The 26,212-nt window shown below is 57.0% G+C and overlaps 3 protein-coding genes across 4 annotated transcripts; 1 reads left to right on the forward strand and 2 right to left on the reverse strand.

Annotated features, from left to right (window-relative positions):
• Positions 1-199: 199 nt before the first annotated feature.
• Positions 200-15,659, forward strand: LZTR1 (leucine zipper like post translational regulator 1). The gene is made up of 21 exons (XM_008142627.3): positions 200-462; positions 894-956; positions 2,711-2,767; positions 4,982-5,061; positions 5,438-5,546; positions 5,890-5,973; positions 6,845-6,902; positions 7,403-7,542; positions 8,825-9,026; positions 9,424-9,579; positions 9,970-10,080; positions 10,467-10,559; positions 10,721-10,816; positions 10,897-11,062; positions 11,293-11,462; positions 11,570-11,726; positions 12,566-12,692; positions 12,786-12,935; positions 13,576-13,681; positions 13,769-13,849; positions 14,097-15,659. Exons 1-21 carry the CDS (start codon positions 263-265, stop codon positions 14,211-14,213), a joined length of 2,523 nt encoding a protein of 840 aa, XP_008140849.1. The 5' UTR covers positions 200-262; the 3' UTR covers positions 14,214-15,659.
• Positions 15,660-16,346: 687 nt separating this feature from the next.
• On the reverse strand, positions 16,347-18,783 carry THAP7 (THAP domain containing 7). 2 transcript variants are annotated; one of them, XM_028147055.2, is made up of 5 exons: positions 18,756-18,783; positions 18,505-18,584; positions 17,920-18,075; positions 17,267-17,407; positions 16,347-17,077 (listed from the first exon to the last, which is right to left on the reverse strand). In XM_028147055.2, the coding sequence occupies exons 2-5, from the start codon at positions 18,582-18,584 to the stop codon at positions 16,513-16,515; spliced, it is 942 nt and encodes a 313-aa protein (XP_028002856.2). In that variant the 5' UTR covers positions 18,756-18,783; the 3' UTR covers positions 16,347-16,512. The 2 variants fall into 2 exon arrangements, with proteins under 2 accessions (XP_028002856.2, XP_028002857.2); XM_028147056.2 differs by lacking the exon at positions 17,267-17,407 and having other exon boundaries at positions 18,505-18,775.
• An 814-nt stretch (positions 18,784-19,597) lies between these two features.
• On the reverse strand, positions 19,598-25,474 carry LOC103286986 (tubulin alpha-3 chain). The gene is made up of 5 exons (XM_028147054.2): positions 25,406-25,474; positions 24,190-24,412; positions 23,235-23,383; positions 22,284-22,964; positions 19,598-19,997 (listed from the first exon to the last, which is right to left on the reverse strand). Exons 1-5 carry the CDS (start codon positions 25,406-25,408, stop codon positions 19,701-19,703), a joined length of 1,353 nt encoding a protein of 450 aa, XP_028002855.2. The 5' UTR covers positions 25,409-25,474; the 3' UTR covers positions 19,598-19,700.
• Positions 25,475-26,212: the final 738 nt, after the last annotated feature.

The raw sequence follows: 26,212 nt of genomic DNA on the forward strand, positions 1-26,212 counted from the left end.
CAGTCGGACGGGGCTGGGGATCGGGTACCGGCACTCGGTGGGGAGTTTCCCACAACCTCGGGTACCAGGTGCTGCGCCCGCCAGCTGGGCCACGATGAGCTTTAAGCTCGTCGGGAAACGCGGACGGACCAAAGTGTGGCGCCAGCCGGATGTGCTGCGCCGTCGTCCCAGTGCACGCCGGGAAATGTAGTCCCTCCGGGGCGGCCCAGGGCGGTGGCTGAGAGTCCCGCGGACCGGGTGACCGATCTGGCGTGGACCCGGGATGGCTGGGACTGGCGGCTCGGGGGGCCCGATCGGGGCCGGGGCCCTGGCAGGCGGCGCGCGGTCCAAGGTAGCCCCGAGCGTGGACTTTGACCACAGCTGCTCGGACAGTGTCGAGTACCTGACGCTCAACTTCGGGCCCTTCGAGACAGTGCATCGCTGGCGGCGCCTCCCGCCCTGCGACGAGTTCGTGGGGGCTCGGTACGGCGTGGTTCAAGGATCTTGGGGGGTGGGGAGGATGCCTGAGAGGGTTTCATGGTGGGTTCCAGGGGCAAGGCTGGGGCATGGTGTCCTGGAGCGGGATCTGGTAATGGAGGGAGGAGCGGTGGTGTCCAGGACGATGCCCAGGGCACTGGTGGGGATTTTGAGGGAGTCCCGAAGCGGGGTGGCCAGGGGCAAGGTACTAGAGTCATCTTGTGGGTCTCCAGCTGAGGAGATCCCAGCTGCTCTGCAGTGGGATGAGGAGGCCAGAGAGTCTAGGACAATGACAGGGTCTCCACATGCAGGGTTATGTGGGGGGTACTGGTGGAATTTAGGGGTTTCTGCTCATCTTGATAGCTGAGAGGTGTTATCCAACTTCTGGGGCAGCCCCGGTGTTTGGTCTCATTTCTACCCACCCCTTTTCTTTCCAGGCGCAGCAAGCACACAGTTGTGGCCTATAAAGATGCCATCTATGTATTTGGTGGAGACAATGGGTGAGTGAGTCTGAGCATCAGGGTGTTTGGACCAGGGAGGTTTGGACGAGGTTTCTGCAGCTCCACGACAATCTTTACAAATGTTAGCCAAGCATTCAACCTCGATTTCCCAGTCTGTAAGGTTCCCTGCACTCAAGGCCCTCAGCACAGCATCCCGTGGGTCGCACATGCTCAGGACACAGAAATTTCCCTCTTGTTCTGATTGAGTGAACAGAGCCTTGAAAGAAACACATCAGCCCTCGCTGCCACCCTGCCAGGCGCTTGGCCTTCCTGCTCACCCTCCTGCTCTTCCTCTGAATCACCTGTGAGTGAGGCCTTCCCCGACCACCTGGACCATCTGCACCTCTTTCCGGCTCCATTGGCCCCAGAGCAAACACGCATACAGGTGTTTGTTAGCTGTGTTCTCCAGAGCAGGGCCTGTATCCCAGCACCCAGACAAAAATTTTTTTTTATTTCTTTATTGATTTCAGAGAGGAAGGGAGAGGGAGAGATAGATAGAAACACCCATGATAGGAGAGAATCATTGATTGGCTGCCGCCTGCACACCCCCTACCGGGGATCGCAACCCAGGCATGTGCCCTTGACTGGAATCGAACCTGGGACCCTTCAGTCCGCAGGCCGACACTCTATCCACTGAGCCAAACCAGCTAGGGCGCACCCAGACAATTTAACAGATGTTTGTCCCGTGAAGGAATGAAAGACATTTCATGAGAATCCCCCAAACTGGAAAATGCCTGATGTCCAGCACAGAGCGGTGGGTGGGAACATCCCCAGAAGTGTTCTGTAGCAGGAACTGTGGAGCAACAAGCAGAAATATTTTTTGCTACAATGTGACACTAAGAAGCAGAATACAAATTTGTCTCAATACAGCTGTAACTTTGTAGAAGGACTGGGCACAAAGAAAGATGGCCTGTAGCCCTGGGGGGAGGGGTGGTTGGGGGGGGTCAGGGAGGAGGGGCAAATGGGAGAGGGGAGGAGTTACTCTCACACTCTGCTTCCCAGCTCCTGGCTTCCTGGCTGCATGGCCTCAGACAGGTCCTTTTATCGCCCAGGCTGTTTCCTCTTCTGTAAATGGAAGTGGAGAGCTCAGCCATCTGGTGCAGACTGAGCTAGGCAGGGGGTGCCTGGCCTGGTGGGCAGGGGGTGCTGGACTCCTGTTGGGTGGACACCCTTCTTCCCTCTTAGTGACGGGGCTGGGTGGTAACATGCAGGTTGTGTTAACAGGTGGTGTCATGGCCAGTGGGTTTGTTTTCTGTTTTATTGTATCTTTTTTGGTTGTTTATTATTTATTTTTAATTGAATTTATTGGGGTGACATTGGTTAATAAAGTTATACAGGTTTCAGGCGTACAATTCTAAAATACATCCTCTATATACTGTACATTCACCATCACTTTATTGTATCTTTAAAATGGAGTTGCTACACCGGCTTTGTGATAAAGAGGTGGCGGGAAGATCGGAGAGAAGGGAAGGGGCCTCCCCCCGGATGTGGGCAGGCATAGGCTGTGGGTGGCCGGGGTCATGCTTCCGTCCTGACTCCCAGTGGGCAGCCCCTGGGCCTGCACCAGCTCAGGAGCTTCCGTTGTGGCCACCTCTCTGGTCCCTCGGGCACCAGCCGGTGTCTGGCCCTGGCTAAGTCTCCTAGGACAACTCCCCCACCTCCGGGGCTGCGCAGTCCATCTTCTAGGTCTCGGCTGGGCAACGCCCTGCAGCGCGGACCAGAGCCAAGCCCGCCTCTCCCTGGCTGTGTTTCAGGAAGACGATGCTTAACGACCTGCTGCGGTTCGATGTGAAGGATTGCTCCTGGTGCAGGTGGGTCCCAGGTCCCTGCTCCTTCTCCGCCAACTCGGTAGCACTGTTGGGGGCCCGGAGTGCCAGTGGAGTCACATTCCTGGAAAGGGAGACAGAAGCTTCGAGGAGGAGATAAGAACCCCCAACCCCCTACGCCATACCCAGTGTTCCCTCTATCTCTTGGGTTTCTTTCCCAGTCCGTGACTGAGATGGATTATTCTGAATCCTCTCTTAATTAGGGGATCTGTTTGATCTCGCGTGGGTCCTCAAATTCTGCCTCAGGAGAGCCCTCCGGTCACCAAGCCTGCCTCCCAGGCCAGGGCTGGAGCCAACACGGAGAGCCATCGGTCGATGGGTTCCCTGCCCCCTGGCCTCATGGGGCCCATCCTTTGCCCAGAGACCCCACACAGGCAGTGGGCATCACGCGGACCCTGGCCTGCCTCCTGCAGATGGCCCTCCCCAGCTGTGCAGCTATGGACAAGACACCTGCCCTCTCTGAGCACTGCATATTTGTGCCCTGCAGTCTAGCCCCTGACCTGGAGCAGCTCACAGCTGAGGGGGAGAAATAGATCCCGGGGTTAGAAGATACCGGGCTTCCTCTTGAGCTCTGCCATCTGCTTGTGCAGAAGCCCAGGTTCACCGAGCCCCTTGGGTGCCACGCTCTGCTCTGGAGCTCTGTGTGCAGCCCTCGGTCCCCGGCAGCCCTCTGGGGTGGGGTGTGACCCCTCCCCGCCCTTGACAGAGGAGGATGTCAGGGCTCAGGACCCACAGCTGCTGAACCTGGCATGCCATGGTGGCATCACCCCACGCTGCCCACCTTGTGCCCAGGAGACCTGGGTAGCACTAAGATTGCCACAGAAATTTCTATGTTGTTTCTTTCACACTTAATTCTAAAGTATGGCCAGTAGTTACAAATGCATTTTAAAAATCACTCTGAAGACTTTACATTCCTTTTTAAAATATGTTTTTATTGAATTTTAGAGAGAGAGGAAGGGAGAGGGGATAAAGAGATACAAACATTGAAGAGAAAGGAACATCGATCAGCTGCCTCCTGCACAGCCCCCACTAAGGATCGAGTCCACAACCCGGGGTTGCGCCCCGACTGGGAATCGAACCAGTGACTTCTTGGTTCCACACCAGCTGGGCAAGACTTTCCATTCTCTGTTAAAAACGGCTTAAGTAGCCCTGGCTGGTATTGTTCAGTGGTTAGAGCATTGGCCTGTGCACCAAAGTGTCTTGGGTTGGATTCGCAGTCAAGACTATGTACCTGGGCCCTAACCGGTTTGGCTCAGTGGATAGAGCATTGGCCTGTGGACTGAGGGTCCTGGGTTTGATTCCGGTCAAGGGCATGTACCTTGGCTGTGGGCACATCCCCAGTGGGGTGTGTACAGGAGGCAGCTGATCGATGTTTCTCTCTCATTGATGTTTCGAACTCTCTATCCCTCTCCCTTCCTCTCTGTAAAAAAATCAATAAAAAATATATATATTTTTAAAAAAGAGTATGTACCTGGGTTGCAGGTCTGATCCCTGTCCCTGTCAGGGCACTTGTGGGAGGCAACCAATCAATGTGTCTCTGTCACATTGATGTATTGATGTTTCTCTCTCTCTCTCTCTCTCTCCCCCACTCCTCCCTTCCACTCTCTCTAGAATAAATGGCAAAAATATCCTCACTCCTTGAGTGAGGATTAAAAAAAAAAATTGCTTAAGTATAAAACTGAAAAGGAGCAGCCCCCAGAAAGCAGTATAAATGGGTTTTTAATCTGATAAGTAAAATTTGTGGGCCATCCATGCTGCAGAATAGAGTGCAGCTGTGAGACGGGGGGTAAAGGTGATTCTAGAGGCAGCTGATCGATGTTTCTCTCTCATTGATGTTTCTGGCTCTCTATCCCTCTCTCTTCCTCTCTGTAAAAAATCAATAAAATGTATTTAAAAAAAAAAAAAAAAGATGATTCTAGAATGGCTCGAAGACCTACTCACAGTCTACCATTAAGCTGAAAAAGCATATTGCAAAATATCTTCCAGATGACTCCATTTTAAAAAATCACTGAGGCACAATATGCAGGTGTAGGGGTGACATCCAGATGTGGACAGTGGCTGCTAGCAAAGGGTTATATATAAATGTTAGTGCTGTGTGTGTTCTTTCCTTATTGGCAGTTTTCTAAAAAGTTTCTATAGCGACACAGTTATGACCTTCAAAATATTGCCGACACCCGTTGCCTCTTGTTCTCCTGCCAGGGCCTTCACCACGGGGACCCCACCAGCCCCCCGCTACCACCACTCAGCCGTGGTCTATGGGAGCAGCATGTTCGTCTTTGGTGAGCTGCCGTTCACCTCCTCGGCCAGGGGTCCCCTGCCCTCCCGTCAGGCCTCAGGCCCACGTGCTGTGCTTGGCTGGCCTCGCTCTGTCCACCCTGAGCCTCAGCCCGGTCTCCTGGGGCGGGAACCGTCTGCCTCCGTGACTGGGCTGGAAGGTGGCTTTCCCTCCCCGCCAGAGACAGGGAATGGCGTCCTGCTGATCTCTGTGCCCCCGGAGCCCAGCCCGGAGGCAGGCACCCAGTAGGTGCTCCCGAGGTGTGCGGAGAAAGTTCTGGAATGCATTTCCAATGGGGCCAGGTTCTGCCCTCTCCTCCTGGGGTTTGAGGACTCTGAGATGCTGCCTTTGGGGGTGATGATTGCTCTCTCTTCACTCAGGGGGTTACACTGGGGACATTTACTCCAATTCTAACTTGAAGAATAAAAATGACCTCTTCGAATACAAGTTCGCAACGGGCCAGTGGACGGAGTGGAAGATTGAAGGACGGTGAGAACCTGCTGAAACCCTCGGGGTTGGGCCTGAGGCTTGGGTGGAAGGGACCCGGATGTCCCGTGATGAGCGCTTCCATGGTCCTACCTGGCGAGCACCTGGGAGAGGTCTCTGCCCGGTGATGTCGGAATGCATCATCAGGGACCTGGTGCCACGTGAGCTCAGCCCCTCCTGCTGTTGATTGTATCCTGACTGGAGTCCCAGTGCCAGCAGATGTGGGCATGGTAGTTGGGACCTGGTAGGACTTGCAGGGCTGTGTGGCCACTGGACCGGCCTTGTGGGGCTGTGAGGCTTGGGTCTGCACCGAGTGGCCTCATGCCTCCCCAACCTCATGCTCCAGGTTGCCAGTCGCCAGGTCAGCCCACGGTGCCACGGTGTACAGTGACAAGTTATGGATCTTTGCTGGCTATGATGGCAATGCCAGGTAGGTGGTGGCCTGGCCCGTGGGCACAAAGTGGGCTTTCTTGGTCTTGGACGGCTCAGGCTGGGGGTTTCTCGTGAGGGTGGGTGTGTGGGCGGGGCGGGGGGGGCAGGATGAGGGTGATGGCCACTGATTGGAGCCCCTTTCCTACCCCCACAATGGTTAAAAGGACTGGCACCCCTGAGACCCCTCCCAGGGCATCTGAGGGGCGTCAAGCCTGGCCCCTGTCTGTACAGCTGTCGTGCATGTCCCCAGAGCAAATAGCTGGGGGTCCTCAGAGCTGGGGGTGGGAGAGGTGGCCCCTTGCATTGCTGGGGTGGAGATACTCGGGCCCACAGCAAGGAATGACCCTAAGGGGCGAGGGAGCAGGTGGGTGGCAGCAGCAGGGCTCAGACTCGGCCCTTCCCCTACAGAGGACAGCAGAGTGCTTGCCTGTGTCACAGGCATTTCCTCCTCATTTCAGCAGATTGGCTTTGCTGTGTGTTTCGGGTTACAAAAGCAGCATGTGCTCATTCCCCAACACTTCAGCATAATAGACACTCGGTTTCTGTGAGCGCGGCCTCTCTGAAGTCCTACCCCGGGGACCAGCCGAGGGCTGACCCTGTGCCCGGCCCTAGAGGTTGGGAATGAGGCCTTCCCTCGAGTGAGGCCTCTCTTCCTGCCTGGACTGGGCAGGGGCCTGGCACAACAGGGACTCCGTGTAGCCCCCACACTCCCTCAACTGAAGCTCCGGCTTCACGGCTGCCCCAGAGTCCCCTGGTCGGTCCCAAGTGATGGGTTGTTCTTCCCTGGAGCCATCCCCCCGGCCACGCCCTGGCCCACCCTGCCAGTCAGCCCCAGTGTTGGGCATTCGGACCCCTTTGTCCTCATGCAGGTTGAATGACATGTGGACCATTGGCCTTCAGGACCGAGAGCTCACGTGCTGGGAGGAGGTAAAGGGCTGGAGGGTTTTGGGGTGGCTTTTGGGGAGGCAGGGAGGTGAGGGATGCAGGGGAACAGGGTGGGTATAGGAGGCAGGGAGGCGAGGGGCTCGGGGACTGGGGCGGGCTGGGGTGGGGGCTGCTTTGCTCCCTTTGCCAAAGCCCAGCCTTGACCTCTGCCGTGCCCTTCCCGCTGACCTGCCTGCCAATCCCAGTGGCAGTGGCCTAGTGACGAAACCCACCTTTACTGAATAGTGAGGCCAGCACGCCCCCTGCTGTCCTGCTGTTTCCAGATGGCTCTACGGTCTTTCCCTCGGGGGTATCTTTCTCCTTTAGTGAAGACTTAGGAGGGGACGGTGGGGCTTTAGGTTGTTCTATAAAAAATGATATGTGAACCCTCATTCACAGAAGAAACTTCAGGAGTAAAAGCAGTCCCAGCTCAGCGGCGTGAGCCTAGACGTGCGTGCCGGGTCCCGGGAGGGCCCTGGCTGAGCTGCCTTCCGCCCCCACAGGTGGTGCAGAGCGGCGAGATCCCCCCGTCCTGCTGCAACTTCCCGGTGGCCGTGTGCAGGGACAAGATGTTTGTGTTCTCGGGGCAGAGTGGAGCCAAGATAACCAACAACCTCTTCCAGTTTGAATTCAAGGACAAGATGTGAGTGCCCCGGTGGTGGGGCCCTCGGCACCCCACGCCTGCCTCTGTGAGCTCCAAGTAAAGCAGGGCCAGCTGCCCTCCTCCCGCAGCGGGGCGGTGTGGTGTCTTTAAACAGACTGAGCCCGAGGTCCCCTGCGGGCCCCTGGGGTGTGGCTGCAGCTCGGCAAGATAGGCCTGGGCGGCCTCCCTTTTGGAGCGAAGAACACCCCAGCCCCGTGAATGGCATGGTCAGGGCCACCAGTACCACATGTGGCTGGCACAGCTCTCATATGAGGGAGGGTGCCCCGGCCCTGAGAGCCTCCAGCGTATGCTGTCCTTGACTGCTGGCCAGCCCTCGACCCCTGCGCTGGGGACTAAGGCGAGCGCCGGGCGTTGGCTCTGGGAGTTAGTGGAGGAGAAGAAAGGGAGTTTGGGCTGCAGGTCAGGGGGGCTCAGGAGGGGACTTGGAGCTGCCCTAGATGTCAGGGTATCAGCCGGGGAGGAGAAAGGCTGGGTGTCCTGGGCAGGGGAGACGCTGCTGATGCCTGTCCAACTCGCCTGTCCTGGGGTGGCCAGGCCTCGGGGAGAGCCACACGCACCCTGGCTCGCTGCTCCGCCCTGGCCTGGGCCCTCGGGCCTGGGTATCACACGTGGCTCAGAGCAGGCAGGCAGACCTGGAGAAGTGAGGGCATGGGCAGAGGCCAGGTACAGCCAGACTGGGAGGGTGTGGGGCAGACATGCAGACTCTGGACAGGTGGACAGGTGGCTGATCTGCAAGGGGGTCCTCAGGGAGGTGCCAGTATTGGGGGTCTGAGGGCTGCACAAGGGCCTGGGGGTACCTGTGGAGCAGGCTGAGGAAGGCGCATCTAGGGGGCTGCAGGACGAGGAGCCCAGGGTGACGGGGACGGGGTAGGAAGAAAACCATGGGAGACGCGGCCACCAGCAGCAGCCAGGTGGGTAGTGGGTGGCTCTGGTGGCTCTGATGGCCCGGTTGGGTTGAGCCTGTGTGCGGCCACCTTCCTCGCAGGCCAGCCCCCAGGCGGTTTCCTTCCTGCCTCATGCTTGCACCCTTTGTCCCTCCCCCACTCCCCCCACAAAAGGTGTGCAGAGCTGGTTCCAGAGCGAAATTCGACAAGGGGCACTGGGCAAATGCACTGCAGGCCCCCCCTCGGCCGGGGAAGGTCTCCAGGGGTGCAGGGCACTCGGAAGCCTGGGCCTGTGGTGGGGGCCTCGGAGCCCAGGTGGAGGTCACAGGGGAGCAGGGGCCCCTGCCTGGCACTGGTTCCTTGTTGTGTGCGCCCAGGTGGACACGCATCCCCACTGAGCACCTGCTTCGGGGCTCCCCGCCGCCCCCTCAGCGGCGCTACGGGCACACGATGGTGGCCTTTGACCGCCACCTCTACGTGTTTGGGGGCGCAGCCGACAACACTCTGCCCAACGAGCTACACTGCTATGACGTGGACTTCCAGACCTGGGAGGTGGTGCAGCCCAGTTCGGACAGCGAGGTGAGCGCTGCCCGGCGTTGCTGAGGGGATCCAGGGCCTGTGGCCTGCGCCGTGTTCCTGACCCACCTGCTCCCACCTCCTCCCACCTCAGGGTGTTCCTGGGGCTCCAGACAGCCAGCAGGAGCAAGGCCAGGCTGCCCGTAGCCTGGACCCACCCTGGCCTGACTCTGGGGCCTGGGCCCCTCTGCCTGCTCTCCACCTTGCAGCCCGTGGGCTCGTACGATTCCACTTCCCGCCACGTTTGCATTGTGCGGAGGATGTTCTCCTGGCTCCCAACTCAGCCCTCCTGTGGCTCCCCGCACCCCGTCTCTGTAGCGCTCTGGGTGAGGGTGGTGAGCAGTCTCTGGTGCTTGCCTGGCTTTTGCTGACTGGTTGCGCCCTGCGTGTCTCCCATCAGGTTGGTGGGGCCGAGGTACCAGAGCGAGCAGCTGCTTCCGAGGAGATGCCTGCCCTGCCCTCCGAGGACCGGGGTGGCTTCAAGAAGTCCCGAGATGTGTTTGGCCTGGACTTTGGCACCACCAATGCCAAGCAGCCTTCCCCACCGGCCTCAGAGGTGAGGGCCAATGCCTTTGTTACTGCTCCCTCGCCCTCTGAAGCCGCACCTGTGATCAGCCCATCTCAAAGGTGGGGAGACTGAGGCTCAGAGTGAGTGAGTTGCGGGCCAGAGCCCATGCCCTGCTGGCTGGGCCATGTCAGTGCAGCATGTGAGACCGAGCACCGGCTGTGTCCACAGGGGCCCCGTCCTGCCTGCTCACCTACACAGGCCCTGCCTCCGGCCCTGTGCCCGCAGCTGTGCCCCGGGCCCTGCTCCAGCCCCTCCCCCAAGGCCAGTGGTGCCATGTCCTTAGCCACCAGATGACCACTCCAGGCCTCAGCCAGCCCCCTGCTGGAGACCCAGCCCTGCCCTTCCCCACCTGGCTGACTTGTCCCCGCCTCTATCCAGCTGCCCAGCGGAAGGCTCTTCCACGCGGCTGCTGTGATCTCGGATGCCATGTACATCTTTGGGGGCACCGTGGACAACAACATCCGCAGTGGGGAGATGTACAGGTTCCAGGTGGGGCTCACGGGCTCGCAGAGCAGGCTCTGCAGGGAGGCCAGCCGGGCTGAACGGGCCCTGACGATGGAAACAGACCCAGTGGGTTGGGGTAGAGCTTGTCCAAGGGTGTCCAGAGCCAGGGCTGCACCTGGTGGGAGGGCAGCCTTTCTGAGGGGCCTGGCAGCTGGGGTGGAGAGGGGGACCCTAGGCTGAGGCAGTCGGGAACCTCAGTGCAGGGTGCCGCTGGTGGGGCAGGCGGGGGCTCATAGCAGAGCCAGGAGAGGTCTGGGAGCACCTGGGTCAGTGGAGGGAGCCAGGCTGAGCTGAGCTTGGCATTGGGGCCTCGGAGGGGGCAAAGCCAGGAGAAGTGTCTTTACTTGGTAACACCTGGTCTCCTCCGCCAGTTCTCCTGTTACCCCAAGTGCACGCTCCATGAAGACTATGGGCGGCTCTGGGAGAGCCGCCAGTTCTGCGACGTGGAGTTTGTGCTGGGTGAGGTGGGTGCCCTTTCTGTGTACGGAGGAGTGGGGGCTTAGCACCCAGAGTCACGCTGGCTGCCCACTGGTGCCTGGGGTCCCCGGTGCCTGGGGTCGGCTGGCTGGGCCTGTGTCCCTTGGGGAGACAATCTATGCCCTTGCACCTGTCGTTTTTGCTGCAGAAGGAGGAGTGTGTTCAGGGCCACGTGGCCATTGTCACAGCACGAAGCCGCTGGCTCCGCAGGAAGATCGTACAGGCGAAGGAGCGACTGGCCCAGGTGAGGTGCGGCCCTGCCTGGCCCCGCCTGGGCAGCAGCATTCCTGGGGTGCCCTTACGCTCCCCTTTCTCTTCCCACAGAAGCTGGAGGAGGAGGCAGCTCTGGCTCCCAGGGAGGCCCCCGCTGTGCCTGTGGGTGCGGCTCGGCCACCCTTGCTGCACGTGGCCATCCGAGAGGCCGAGGCCCGGCCCTTCGAGGTGCTCATGCAGTTCCTCTACACCGACAAGATCAAGTACCCGAGGAAAGGTCCGCCGGGGCTGGGGGAGCCGGAACGGGGGAGCGGGTGGTGGTGCCAGTAACCCTACTTGCAGGTGGGCAGCCCGAGGCTCAGAGGCCGAGGTTACCCATGTGTGGTTCAGTTACTGAGTTGCCGCCTAGTGGCCCCAACCCGCACTTGTCCATAGAGGGAGCCGGGGGCCCTGTCCTGCCCTCTCCCCTGCCCAGGGGCCCTGAGGCTCAGGGAGCTCTTGGCGCAGGCCACGTGGAGGACGTGCTGCTCATCATGGACGTGTACAAGTTGGCGCTGAGCTTCCAGCTGTGCCGCCTGGAGCAGCTGTGTCGGCAGTACATCGAGGCCTCCGTGGACCTGCAGAACGTGCTGGTCGTGTGCGAGAGCGCCGCCAAGCTGCAGCTGGGCCAGCTGAAGGTGCATCGCAGCCCGCCCCGCCCACTGCTGCAAGCCCCTTGCCCGGTCCGGTGCCCTGTCGGGGCCGAGGCCTGACCCCGCCCGTCTGTCCGGCCCGTCTGTCCCAGGAGCACTGCCTGAACTTCGTGGTGAAGGAGTCCCACTTCAACCAGGTGATCATGATGAAGGAGTTCGAGCACCTCTCATCCCCGCTGATTGTGGAGATCGTCCGGCGGAAGCAGCAGCCGCCGTCTCGCGCCCCCTCAGACCAGCCCGTGGACATCGGTAGGAAGCCCAGTCCTTTCCCTGCCAGGGGCTGGCCAGGTAGCCTTCATCTTGGTCAAGACTGGGAGCCATGGAATCACCTGCCAGGCTCAGGCAGGGGTGGAGGGGTGGGGGCAGAGGACCCCAGTGTGTTCCCCTGCTACAGGGGCAGGGGCAAAGAGGGAGGCAGTTCAGGCTCAGTTAAAGGAACAAGGGCCAACTCACTGGGCTTTCCACAGTGGGCGTGTGCCTGCGGGTAGGGAACCTCCTGAGCCCATTTCTGCCGGTGACACGGGGCACCTCTCTGGTAAGGGTGCCTGCCCTGCATGACATCAGGTCTGAAAGCCTCTGAAGTGGGCGATGTGCTCAGCGTCACAGTGATTAGTCACCAAGCTTCTCTTCTGGGCGTGCCCATGTCTGGGGCCCCGTGAGGGGTGAGCACAGCCTGCAGACCTCAGATGCTCCCACTGTCTTCCTGTGCCCCCCTACCTGGGAAGGGAGGACACAGGCTCCTTCATCCCCATCTCTCTCTGGGGCCTGTGCTGACCCTGGTCACTGCCCCGGGCAACACACAGCAGGCACACAGGGTGTGCCAGGCCCAGAGGAGGGCTCAGTGAGCTGAGTTTGGGAGATTAGACTCTGGGGGTGGGCATGCCTGAGGGCTGTGTGTGGAGCTGAGGACAGGGCCTGATGGTGCCTCAGGGCCAGAATGGGGCCTCTTGCCTGGAGGAGGTTCATTCAGGGTGGCAAATGGGCAGATGTGCAGGAGGAAGTGCTCTGGGGCCCTGAGGCCCGAGTCAGGAGCAGGGTCTACTAAGGGGCAGGAGGTGCCTGCTCAGGGTCCCTCCATGCCCCTCCAGGCACATCTCTGATCCAGGACATGAAGGCATACCTGGAAGGGGCAGGCGCGGAGTTCTGTGACATCACGCTGCTGCTGGATGGGCACCCTCGGCCAGCCCACAAGGCTATTCTGGCTGCCCGCTCCAGGTGGGTGGGGGTGCGGCTGCCAGGCAGGGCGGGCCCAGGCAGGCGCTGGCTGCATCCGCTAAGCGCCAGGCCTCTGCCACCCCCCGTCTGCAGCTACTTTGAGGCCATGTTCCGGTCCTTCATGCCTGAGGACGGGCAGGTGAACATCTCCATCGGGGAGATGGTGCCCAGCAGGCAGGCCTTCGAGTCCATGCTACGCTACATCTACTACGGTGAGGTCAACATGCCTCCTGAGGACTCGCTGCATCCTCACCCCCGAGGGTGCTCCCAGGGCATCACTGGGGCTCCCAGCATCCACCTTGGGCGGCCTGGCTGGCTGGTCTTGGCTGGGTGATTTCCCGAGGACTTTTGGTGCCTGGTGCTCTCCGAGGGCCCTCTGAAGTAGTTGGTCATGTGGCACTGAGGGCTTTGTAACCAGGAGGGACAGTGGGTTCTTGATCTCATGACTGTTTGGAGTAAGGGGTTGGTCATTGCTATGTGACAGGCGAGCAGATGGACATAGATTCCTGGTCACGGCACTTCAGTGGGGGTCTGAACGTGGGGTGCGAGGATGCCCTTTAGGGCTCTGGGAGACTGGCCAGTTCTGCAAAGATGCATAGGAGTGTTTTCCTGGGGAGAGGATGCTGTGGTGTTTTTGGAATCTCGATGGGGCTTTTGACCCCTAAGTGGTCAGAGTCTGTGTAGAGATCAAGCCAGTGATCTGCCTGGATTGGAGCCCATGCCAGACTCCCCTGGTGGGGCAGGTCCCCTGGCTCTGAGCAAGTGCAGTCTCAGGTTTTCTCTGCCCCTGGCAGGCCAGGGCTCGATGCACTGTCCCCTGGGAGGAGGGTGGTGAGCGGGAGGATGGCTCCTTTGGCGACAGCTCCTTAACCAGCTCCCCCAGCTACCTGTTCGCGGCCCCCTACTACTACGGCTTCTACAACAACCGGCTGCAGGCATACTGCAAGCAGAACCTGGAGATGAATGTGACGGTGCAGAACGTGCTGCAGGTAGTACACCTGGTGCCTGCTGGCCTCCCTGCACCTGGACAGGTGGGTGAGAGGTGGGGCAACACCTCAACGAAACTGCCATTCCAGATCCTGGAGGCGGCTGACAAGACGCAGGCGCTGGACATGAAACGGCACTGCCTGCACATCATCGTGCACCAGTTCACTAAGGTCAGGCCCTCCTGGCTCAGCACTCACTGCTCACCCCTCATCTTCAGGACCCACTCCATGGCAGCAGCCGTGGCCAGGCGGGGGGAGGGTGCCCGGAATCTTGCCATCTTCTGCAGCAGTAGGCCCTGGGGATAACCAAGCAGAGCCACTCACCCTCTGGCCACTCCTCACCCCATCTTTGGAGCCCACTCAGCCCTCACATGAATCCAGTTCCATCCTGTTCTGGCCTTTTGGTCAACTCCCACAGGTCTCCAAGTTGCCTACGCTGCGCTCACTGAGCCAACAGCTACTGCTCGACATCATAGACTCCCTGGCCTCCCACATCTCCGACAAGCAGTGTGCAGAGCTGGGCGCCGACATATGAGGGCCCAGGCAGTGCCAGCCACAGATGGAGAATGACCATGCCTGCCCTGCCCCCTGCAAAAACTGTTGGCAACCCTCAGGCCTGTGACTGGTCAGACCTGCTGGCCAAAAGACAGGGTGCCCAGAGCCGCAGAAGAGAGCTGAGGGGACGTGGGGGGCTCCAAATGCCCCATTTCACAGATGACGACACAGGTCTCACAGGAAGTGGACGGTGAAACAGGCCCCCAGGTGGCACCCTCTCCTGGGATGGAGGCGTGGGTGGGAAGCCGGGGCTCAGTGATATAGGAAGAGGCAGGATTCCTGGCCCGGGTCCAGCAGTGGGGAGAGCCCATCAGGGAGCAGATTTTGGGGTCCCCATCTGACAAGGACCCAGCATGGTTGTGCATCTGGCTACAGTCATGTTGCAAAGGTCTCTCCAATGTGGGGGTCACAAAGGCCCCCCTCACCCTCACCAAGGTTGGTATAAGGGGTCCCTGGAGCTTATGCGTGGGCACCTGTGATGGGCAGATGGAATCTGATTCAAGATGAATTTTGGTGCCCTTCAAAATGAATTTTGGAGTGTGAAGGGCCCGGGGCCAGTTCCTAGCCCACAGGGCCAACCACTCTGGACTGGGTCTGGATTCCGGAGGGACTTCAGGATCCCACATTATCTGTGTGCCCATCCCCCTGGGCTGTGCCGAGAAGTCAGTAAAGATGCCCCCAGTCCCTGTGTATCCCTAAGTGTTCTGTCATAGGCATGCCTCCATTGAAGCCACAGCAGTGCTACCTACTACACACACCTTGCTGGTATGGTCCCCACCGGTGGGCTCTGGCCTTAGCCTTTGGCCCTCCCACAGCTGTGGATGGGCCATGTGGCCCAATTGCTTGGGACTGGTCAGTCTTGCCTGGTTCTCTGTCAGCAACTTCTCTCCCCGACCTGAGGCAACCTAGACACATGGAGGAAGGGGCTGTGGCAGGATCCAGGCTGGCTTCTCCCTCCTGAGCCTAAGCCTGAGGCTCCTGCATGGGCTGGAAATGCATCCTTTCCCCACTCCCACCCCCCACAGAAGGCCCTGTGATTCCACCCCAATGCGGAAGGCACCGTTCAGCCTCCTTTCTGGGAACAAGGGACCCTTCTGCCTCAGCTTCTAGGAAGCCACTTTGGGGGGAATGATCTTTCTTCCCTGCCTTAGGGCTCACTTCCTTCCGCTGGCTGTGCCTCGTGCAAACGCAGCACCTGCCACTCAGCCCTTGCTGAAGAGCCTGGATGTAGGCGGATGGGGAGCCGCTGTGGCAGGTGAGCACCCTTAGGCAAGGGAGCCCATGCATAAAGCAAAATGAGCTTGGGGACCTTGGGGGACAATCTGCAGATCCTGCTTTACAGTGGACGACTTGGGACCCTTGTAACTGGTCACTTGACTGTCTTTTCTAGACATGCTGTAAATAAATGAAGCCACATAAAAAGCACATTTCAGAACACTGTGTGGCAATTCACAGGACTAGAAAGAATTCGGCTGTGCTCTTGGGCTGTTGTGGCCAAAGGCCCAGCGGGGAGGTATCAGCTGTGTGGTTCAAGTCGCCCCATGCACTAAGCTGTTTGCTATGATTACAGATGCAGGGAAGCCTAGATTTCAGTCAAGTTGAATTAAAATGGGGACACAGATTGAAGCCAGGACTGCTGCTGTGTGCTCCCCCCACTTCTCCAGACCTCCAGGGACCAGAAATGTCGAGCCTTACTACTTGCCAAGCATAGCAGCCCCAGGAGGTCAGAAATGATCATTTTTGTCCTGATTTTCAGATGAGATAGGCCCATCTGAGTGGGGGCTGGCCTTCAGGCCAGGACTCAGGCTGGAAGCCTGTTGGGTCCCTGGAAAGGAACTTTCCGGCTTGTGTTTTAGGAGTATTTTCCAAGAAACCAGCTTGCATTGGCACCCGTTTCAGGTGCCAAAGGAAGGGTGCCTAGTGCTGCCCCAGCCTCTACTTATACCATCCCGACCCTCAGAGAACCCGTGGGGCACGGAGCTGCATGGGGAGTAGGCAAGAGCTGTACTCCGTTATCTGCAGCCCAGAGCTTGGACTCCAGGGTCTGAGCCTTCTGGGGGCTGCAGCCATTGACTGGGGGAACAAGCCCAGTACTGAGGGAAGGGGCCCAGCCCTCAGCTGAACCAGATATAGGGCCTCCTAGAACCCACTTTATTGTGGCATCTGGTAGGTCTGGTGGATGCAGCTCAAAGCAGGTCCCTTTCCAGGTGGATTCTGAGGAAGAGGCTGGAGCCTTGACAGGCAGCCCCGCGTCAGCCGTGGGTCCAGTGGCCCCTCACTCAGGTCATGCTGCTGCTCAGCTGCATGGCAAAGTCCTGCACATGTTCCTTCAGAGTCTGGCGGGCATCTGCCTGTGCCCGCTTCTCCCGCGCCCTCTCCTGCTGTAGTTTGGTTAGCCGCAGCCGCAGTCGCTGTTCCCGTCGCTTGCAGGCCTGCAGCTGGCGCTGGGCCTTGTCCAGGGCATCGAGTGCAGCCTCAGCCCTCCGCTTCCAGAGCAGGGCACTGCCCACCTGGTAGCTGTGCTCATTCTGGATGTAGGCTCCAGCGGGTGGTGGGAGGCGCAGCATGTAGGCTGAGGGTGAGACAGGCCGCGGCTCGAGAGGGGACGCCTGCCGCTCTGGCTCCCGCTCCGGTGAGGGCTGGGCGCTGCAGCCTGCTTCATCTGCTTGGGCACCCAGAGGCCCCAGGAGGTCTGAGAAGGGACTGCTGAGGCCAGGCTCCAGCCTCCCAGTAGGGGAGGCAGGCAAAGCAGCAGGTGCCGAGGCCTCTTCCACAGGAAAGCAGGTGACCTCGGCAGGTGGAGGTGGAGAAAAAGGAGTTGTGGGTCCTCGGCCCTCAGAGCAGCTGTGAGGAGAGAGACTGACAGGTCAGGCTAAGGGCTTGCCAGACCCCACTTCACCAGCCCCCCTGAACAGGAACATCAGCCCACTCCATAGGCTCAGGACCCTGTCCATCACTGCTGCTGGTAGACAGTCTAAAGCCCAGTCCCTCAAAATTGGGGTGAGTGGAGCAACCCTCACCCATAGCACATACCGCTTCCTGCATCGCCGGAGCCGGCTGACATCGGGGGGACCAGGTGGGTAATTGTGCCCCTTGGTCTTGGTTGTCCGGCGCAACTTGGAGAAAGACTCAAATATCGTGGGAACTGCCCCCTCCTTCAGCCTGTGATACCCACTGTTGGGGAAAGCAACCTGGATGAGATAGAGAATGAGACCTGCCACCCCCAGCTGACCTGCAGGGGATCAGTGTGAGCATGCCCTCCAGCACCCTAGAGCAGGCTCTCCTGTGCTAGCAAACAATTAGTTTGGAGAATGCCAAGTTAGGCAGAGTTACACCAATCGCTTCCCTGCAGGACTCCTCAAAGTTAAGGTGTGTGGAAAGGCTCCACCAGAACTGGGTTGACCAGCCAAAATGAATTATTTCATTTGTGGACTTGGTGGGAGGACTGGGGTTCTAAGGAACACCTGCTGGAAAAGCTCATGCTTTCCTCTTGTGTCACTGGCACAGCCATCCCGAGGGGGTGGGGTCTTACTGTCCTCATCTGCTGCAAGAGGAAACTGAGGAACAGAGCTGGGAAGAGACAGCCATCCCTGAAACTAGGTCTGCCTGTGTTCGTGCCAGGTGATTCAGGAATCTCCCCATCGGGCCCTACAGATACCCCAATGCTGGCTGGCAAGGAGGCTCACCTGATTCCCACCAGCTCAAAGCAGTTCTCCTCGAAGTGTTTGGAGCAGAAGTAGATGTACTCGGATGCTGGGTCCCATAGGCCCTGGCCGCTGGGGTCCAGCCTCTGGCAATTGGCCAGCCACAAGCCTCGCCTTGGGTTGTCCTTTTTGGGAAGTCTGTGGAGCCACAAACCTGTGAGCCCCAGGCTTCCTGAAGCCCTGGGGCTATGCTGCCTATGTTCCCAGGATGGGAAGAGCTGGCCCTGCACATGCTGCCAGGAGACCGCCCTTCAACCCTCACAGGGAAGCACCGTCCACCACAGCACAGATGAGGAATCTGGGCCTCAAAAAGAGGCACAATTTGCTCAGCGTCATCTAGTAGGTAAGAGTCGCAGAGCAGAGAATTCAAGGGTGTTGGAGGTGCGTCCTTCCTTTCCCATCCGGACTCAATTCCTCCTAGATCGTCGGCTTCACCCCCTCCCACCCACCCACAAGTTCAAGCTTCGCCCCAAACAGAGAACGCGTTTGTGCAATTGTGGCTTCACGCCAGCAAAAAGCGCACATGCGCACGTCAACCTGCGTGAGCCAGCACGCACGCGCGCTGACCTGTGGAAGGAGATGCCGCGATTGCGCGTCTCGCGCGTATCCCGAGTGCAGCAGCCGGCGGCGGAGCAGTGACGCGGCATCTGGGGAAGAGGCGGGAGCTTGGTCGCGGGCGGCAGTCCGGCCCGTAGGGGCCTCGAGCCCCCAGCCGCCGCTCCGGTTCAGGCGGCCCTGGCTTGCCGAGTCTCCCACTGCCCGATTTCGCCCGAGCCCCTTCCCAGCCCTTTCTCCGGGGTCCCGTCAGCGGCACTCACGGTCTCGCCATTGCTGAGCCGCCGGAGTCTCGCGAGATGTGGCGAGTGGCGGAAGTTGGTATCATAGAGACTGGGAAGTACGGGACGCTGGTCCGAGGGGCGGATCTGGTCCCGGAAGCGATGGGAGCCTGGGGTCGCAACTGCGAACGCTTTGTTCTAGGGTCCCCGTACGCTTTCGTCATCGCAAAGTAGGCCCCTCGCCTTGCCCTTTTGTGGCTATTGGCTGCCGACCGGTAGTGCCCTGGGGCCGGACCATGCGTTCTCGGAGGTCCCGATTGCAAGAGAAGAAACTTCAACGGCAAGAAAAGGGGCCTGGACTCGAGTTCAAACCTGACAAAAACCAGTGCTCACGACTTCTGGAGCGGTGCCTCTAATTGGAAGGGTGGGCAGGGGCCAGTGATTACGTTTTGGGAAATGTGATGGGCAGAGGCTCTGTGCTAGCGACTTCCGTCAGGTACCTGAAAGGGGAAAGCTCGGGGCCTTCCTAGAAAGGGGGGTCAGAAATTGGGTTTGTGCTGGGTGGGGCTGCCTCTCCGGCCCCTCCCACAAGACGGTAAAAACCGCCACTCTGCAGCTTAGAAAAAACCTGGTTACTGTTCCATTTTCCCAAGAACATGAAGTATGGAACGAAGGACTTAAGAATGTTTAAATTTAAAATAACTGAAGCACGTTTTCTTAATTTCCTCAGCTGTGCTTTTTGAAGTCCTTTCAGGGAGTAACGTGGTAATTAAACGTACATAGTTTTTCAGTTTGAAAGGAAATGCTTTTCCCCTACAAATCCACTTGGAAAAAGGCAGGTATCTGGATAGGGAATTTTGTCAAAGTGCAGCACAAGGGACAGATGATGCTTCAATACAGAAACTTTAATAGGTAAACATATCTTGTAATGTTACAGTGTGTGTGGGGGGGAATACAAAGGGATGGGTGCCAGCACAACTCTCCCATTCAGTATTCTTCCCCTTCTTCAGCCTCAGCTTCCACGGAATCCACGCCCACCTCTTCATAATCTTTCTCCAGAGCTGCCAGGTCCTCCCGGGCCTCGGAGAACTCCCCTTCCTCCATGCCCTCCCCCACATACCAGTGCACAAAGGCTCGCTTTGCATACATGAGATCGAACTTATGATCCAGGCGGGCCCAGGCCTCGGCGATGGCCGTGGTGTTGCTCAGCATGCACACAGCCCGCTGCACCTTGGCCAGGTCTCCCCCAGGGACGACGGTGGGGGGCTGGTAGTTGATGCCCACCTGCCAGAGAAGGGGAAAATAAGAGTGAAGTTTGTATTGTGGCCTCAGAAACGGTAGCTTGTTTTTCAAAACTGGAACATTAGTTTTGGCAATATTTGCCAACATTTAATATCCTTTAACTGTTTACTTCTTTATAAGTTTCTTTTGATTGATTGGTTTTGGAGAGAGGCAGGGCTCGAGAGAGAAACATCAATTTATTGTTCTACTTATCTATGTATTTCATTGGTTGATTTTTGTCTGTGCCCGGACTGGGGATTGAACCTGCAACCTTGGCATATAGGGACGCTGCTCTAACCTACTTAGCTATCTGGCCAGAGCTGATTATAAACTTTCACTGTTTGGATTTACTCACACAAGAACACAAAGCTACATGTATAAAGATTTCTCTGTATTTAATGTTTGTAATGGCAAAACTGGAAGCAATTGTCCATCATTTGTTACACACCCATACAGTAAAACACTATATATGATTATGAAAAAGAAGGATAAATCTGTCCTGGCATATAAATATATCCAAGGTATATCAAAGATATATTGTATATTTGGTAAAAAGAAAAGCAAGTTGAATTCTATGTATTTATGCTTAGAAATACCTATAGCAGTGATGGCGAACCTATGACACGCGTGTCAGCATTGACACGCGTAGCCATTTCTGATGACATGCGGCCGCATGCTGAGGATGAAACATTTGCGAAATAATGTTTTTTCCTCAAAGTGACACACTACCCGAGTTATGCTCAGTTTTTTGGTGACGTTTGACACACCAAGCTCAAAAGGTTGCCCATCACTGACCTATAGAGTAATAAACAGACTAGAGGTTTGGACACCTTTGGGAACATCATGCTGGAGGAAGACAAATGCCAGGGAATGTGCTGAGGCCGTCACCTATCTGTCCTGGTGAGTAGATGGTAGTTAGCAGCAGCCAGGCACACCATTCTCCAGAGAGTTGGGAAGGGCAGGGTAAAGGGCACAGGGGGTTCTGACCCTGATCAAGAGGCCCCATGGCTCTAAGGCTAGGCCAACAGGCCCCTCCTAGTGGGAGTGCTGCCAGCTTCCCATTCTCTCTGGCCACCTGTGTGCAGCAAGTGAGTCTGTCACCTATGTGAAGAGAATGTGCATTCTTTGTCCATGTTGCTAGGCTCTTCCTGTGAACCTCACCCATATAGCAAGAGGCATAAGACACACTGAATATGCACAGAACATCGCTGTAAGGACAAACAAAGCCCTGGGGAAGGAGAAGAAGACTTGAGTCTTTCAGCATTCTTGTTTTAATATTTTGCCACTTATGTGCGTTTCTATAATAAAAAAACCTAAACATATTTAAACAAGGATGATTCCTTGAAAACACCATATCCCTAAACAAATGGTTGTTCAAGAACATGGTGAAATCACACTCAGACGAAAAAGAACTTTTAAAGGAATGGGAATTCACATGATCCATCTGAGGTTGGACTGTCTTCCCTGGGTACAGAAGCTTTGACTTCCTGCACCTCCTCCCAGACCAGCCTCCCTACTGGTTCACAGGAGCCAGAGACTCAGTTAGATGAAAACTGGGCACTGGGCACAGCAACTCCCACAATGCCTCCCAGCTGAGGCTGGCTTAGATGTCCTTACTTTCCAAAGGTCACAGTGACTGAAACAAGCTTTCCCCCACTCAAGAACTTGGAATGGAAGGTTTCAACTCCTACCTACAACCTCTATGGTCTGCAAACCTATGTAAGATTTAATGATTTTTTTTTTGCATGAATCACTTAAAATAACTTTACTTCCTCAAAGATGATCTGTGTCACAGTGTCTTAAGTGGGGCTGACAGAGGGCTAGATTACCTTCAATAATGTGGGTAGTCAGAGGCAAGTTACAACTATTCCAAATGACAACAAGATGACATATTTCTGCTACTTGTGATTTTCAGTCTGGCATGACCCTGGACCTTGCAATTCCCAAAATGAGGGTTTACAAATGTGGGGGTCTACAGATTTATCTAATGCAGAAAACCAATTGTGAACAAGGACTTAAAGAAAATACCTACATTTCTATTATAAAAATTTTACTATTTCAAAATTTTTAAAATAATTTCAAGGTCAACCTACATTTCCCATACTAAATCCACCACCCTAATGGGAACAACGATCCTTCAGAAATTTTCCTCTTCTGTTAAAAGGTACACTAATGGATGACCAAGAGCCTAGCTGCCATGGAACGGGGTGTTCTCCACAAGGGCAGCGTCCTATCGCAGGGCCTGCAGCATGCTAAAAGGTAAAACCACTCGTTATCACCCAGTCCTACCTTAAATCCCGTTGGGCACCAATCCACAAACTGGATGGTGCGCTTGGTCTTGATGGTGGCGATGGCCGCGTTGACATCTTTCGGGACCACGTCCCCCCGGTACAACATGCAGCAGGCCATGTACTTGCCATGGCGAGGGTCACACTTGACCATCTGGTTGGCAGGCTCAAAGCAGGCATTGGTGATCTCAGCCACGGACAGCTGCTCATGGTAGGCCTTCTCAGCCGAGATGACTGGGGCGTAGGTGGCCAGGGGGAAGTGGATGCGGGGGTACGGGACCAGGTTGGTCTGGAATTCCGTCAAGTCCACGTTCAGGGCCCCGTCAAAGCGCAGGGAGGCCGTGATGGAGGACACGATCTGCCCAATCAGACGATTGAGGTTGGTGTACGTGGGCCGCTCAATGTCCAGGTTGCGCCGACATATGTCGTAGATGGCTTCGTTGTCCACCATGAAGGCGCAGTCGGAATGTTCCAGGGTCGTGTGGGTGGTCAGGATGGAGTTGTAGGGCTCCACCACGGCCGTGGACACCTGGGGGGCTGGGTAAATGGCAAATTCTAGCTTGGACTTCTTGCCGTAGTCAACCGAGAGCCGTTCCATGAGCAGAGATGCAAACCCAGAGCCGGTGCCGCCCCCGAAGCTGTGGAAGATGAGGAAGCCCTGCAGCCCCGTGCACAGATCTGCCTGAGAGGAAGCAGAGACCGTGAGCAGTGCCTTCGGAAGCCACACCGCCAACCTCCAACAAGCCTAGGTCCCTCTCTTTGACTCCACAAGTTTAAATGGATCCCAGTCACCCCCGGTAACATGCATTCCACTGGGAGGGAAGGCAAAGCAGACACCGGAGATGTACGGATGGACGCACTGCAGCCACACCAGAAAGGAGGACCATGGTTCATGATTCTGCCTTGGGTTTTTCCCAAATGACCCCGGAAGGCTTCCCAGCACCCTGCTTACCAATTTGCGGATCCGGTCCAGGACCAGGTCAACAATCTCCTTGCCGATGGTGTAATGGCCTCGGGCATAATTATTGGCTGCATCTTCCTTCCCGGTGATCAGTTGCTCAGGGTGGAAGAGCTGCCTGTAGGTCCCTGTGCGCACTTCATCTACAAAGAGGACACGTGTGCCTTTAAGGACGATTGTTCACTCACCAGCACGGACAGACTGGGGGAATGTTCAATTCTACCACGCACGTGCTGTTCCTTGTAGGTGAACAGCATCAGTGTATCACAGGGAGGCTCTATGTAATACACAGAGCACATCTGCAATCTATGGCTCTAGGGAGGTAAACTCAACTCATGGCACAAATACCAGCCTGACTGGTTCCCCAAGAAGAGAGCCCCTGCGCACAGGCAATTCTACATATTTATTTCACACCAAAGGGCACAATTTTAAAAATGGTTCATACCTGACAGTCACTAGGTCAGTGTGATTTTTGCCAGGCAGTCCTATCAGGGCACCTGTGTGGCCTGGTCTCAGACTTTAGGGTGACATTCTGTCATCTCTGGGTGACCACTGACAGGTGCTCTCTTTGCAGCTCTCCTCAGGCAACTAATCTGGAGGGACCCAATGAATGTTCTCCAATTTCTATGTCTGAGCTGCAGTGAAGACTCATGCACCAGCTGAGAGAGTGCACAGCATTAAGGTGACCGCCTACCAGGGGCTGAGGCAGTCATGAATGAATCTGTCATAAGCTCAGCTGACTCCTGGCAAAGCAGCTTTTTGCTGTATGTTAGGTTTTCCTAAATCAGGAGCCCAAGCCCCACATTTCAAGCACTAACCTTTCAGTTTCTCACCTGACATGGTCACGGCTTACCCGTGTGTCCATCCGTCCTTTCTGCAGAGGAATTCCAAGGAGAACCTGGGGGATTAACTAGGCTCTCCCAGCCGCCCTGCCTGCCCGAGTACCTACCAACCACGGTGGGCTCCAGGTCCACAAACACTGCTCTGGGCACATGCTTGCCAGCCCCAGTCTCGCTGAAGAACGTGTTGAACGAGTCATCCCCACCGCCAATGGTTTTGTCACTTGGCATTTGCCCGTCAGGCTGAATGCCATGTTCAAGGCAGTACAATTCCCAGCAGGCATTGCCGATCTGGACACCGGCCTGTCCCACGTGGATAGAAATGCACTCGCGCTGGGAAACAGAACATAAATGTGAGACCCATTCGTTTTCCAGGCAATTGTCACTATATGGTATGCAAATATGATATATATGATGTGTGCATTTCAGTGTCTAAGGCTTTCTCAAATGTTATTTCCTACGAGGTTTGTGTGATCCAGTTATCCCTGTGAAAACGGAGGTGCTAAACCACCTAGCTAAGTGCTACAGTTAGTCTCAGAACCTAACTGTCAAAATTAATGAATTTTATTAAATCTCTACCCTGTGTACTGTGACAAAATGGAAAGTACATATAAAGTACTTGTACAGACATAGAAATACAGCTGTACTGAGAAAAAGCACTTGTGTATTTGAGTTGCCAACTGTGAACTAGCTGCTTTTTTCACGGCATGCTGTTTGTATTTGAAAGAAATGACAAACTGGCTGTTCAGACTCGGATATTTGTTATTTATGTTACCATCTTGCTGTAACGTGATAAACAAGTATTTTTACAGTTCTTAGTTTTAATTTCTAATGGGACAAGTGTAGGGAGGTTCTGAGACCAGAATGTTTGAGAATCGCCCTCGTCTTCAGGAACTCAACACCGTGGTTTGTCCTCTCGGAGACGGAGGAGTCAAGGCCATCCCACAGGCCAGCTGCCGCCCTGGCTCTTTAAGGCGCCATTTCCGGGGAGCTGTCTGCCCTTGCCGAACCCCCCTCCCAAGCTGGAGGTCACCGCCGCCCTCTGGGCGCACAAACTCAGAATGAGCCCGCGTCCTCGTGTGCCCGTCCAGGGGGCCTCCAGGCCTCGTGGTGCCTCTGGGCTGGCTCTTCGCTAGCCCCCCAGACCCCCTCTCCCCGCCTAGGCCCGCTCCCGCCGCACCCCAGGCTCTCTCTGTGGGCCGCGGCCCCACGTGGCGCGCTTCGTCCACCCTCCCGCCTGGGAGTGTGCAGGCTGCCGGTCTCCAGGGTCCTTCCAATGTGCGCCGGGCCTACAGCGCCCGCCCCACCGCAGCCCCAAGGCCTTACCATGGTGAGCTCTGCCGCCGCTGCCGGACTCTGCTCCTCGACCGAAAAAAAGAAACGGTACCGAAGCTCCGCGCGCCCAACGGCCACCTCCGCACGGCGCACGCTGCCCCTTATAGGCCCGCCAATGCCCAGGCGGCCATTGGTCCGGGGCGCCTCAGGCGGGCCAAGGCCTAGAATCCAGCTTCTCATTGGCTGTCGCGCGACTCATGGAGTGCGGCACTTTCTGATTGGCTGCGGCTTTGGCGGGAAGGCTGCGGGGGCGAGGAAGGCCGAGCGCAGGTTCAGGCGTTCCGGAGCCTTCTCCGACTGGAGGTCGGAGCGGCTGTGGCGCCTGCCTGGCTGGGGGCACAGGATGTTCCCACGCATGTGAGCACCCTGCGGCATGCGAATGGCTTGATGTCCACCTCGTGCGGCCATCCCCTCGCCAGGCACCTCAGGCCCTTGCCTCCCCGCTTCGTACGCAAGGCCTTTTGCAAACGCGGCCACCTCCTGGAGGTATGACCGACATCCACCCTAAGTCTGCACCCTCTCACTTTCCCACCCCTTTCCGGTGCAGAAAGGCCTGTTCAAGCCGGCACCCTGAAATTGGGCAGGATTTTATTACTTCTCTAATGAGGAATGGGTGTCCTGGGACAAGGGGGGGGGGGGAGGGGGCGGTGCCCATTTGGGAGGACTTTGGAACAATTACTTGATTCTTCCATTCCGTAAAGATCGGCTAAACTTTCTTTAGGATCCAATGTGTGTTTTTTATTACTTCGGGAAAAGTGGGGGCAGAAGGATGGAGGCTCATCACCGTAATGCAGCACT

This window comes from Eptesicus fuscus, chromosome 23 (genome assembly GCF_027574615.1).
Source record: "Eptesicus fuscus isolate TK198812 chromosome 23, DD_ASM_mEF_20220401, whole genome shotgun sequence".
Taxonomy (NCBI): domain Eukaryota; kingdom Metazoa; phylum Chordata; class Mammalia; order Chiroptera; family Vespertilionidae; genus Eptesicus; species Eptesicus fuscus.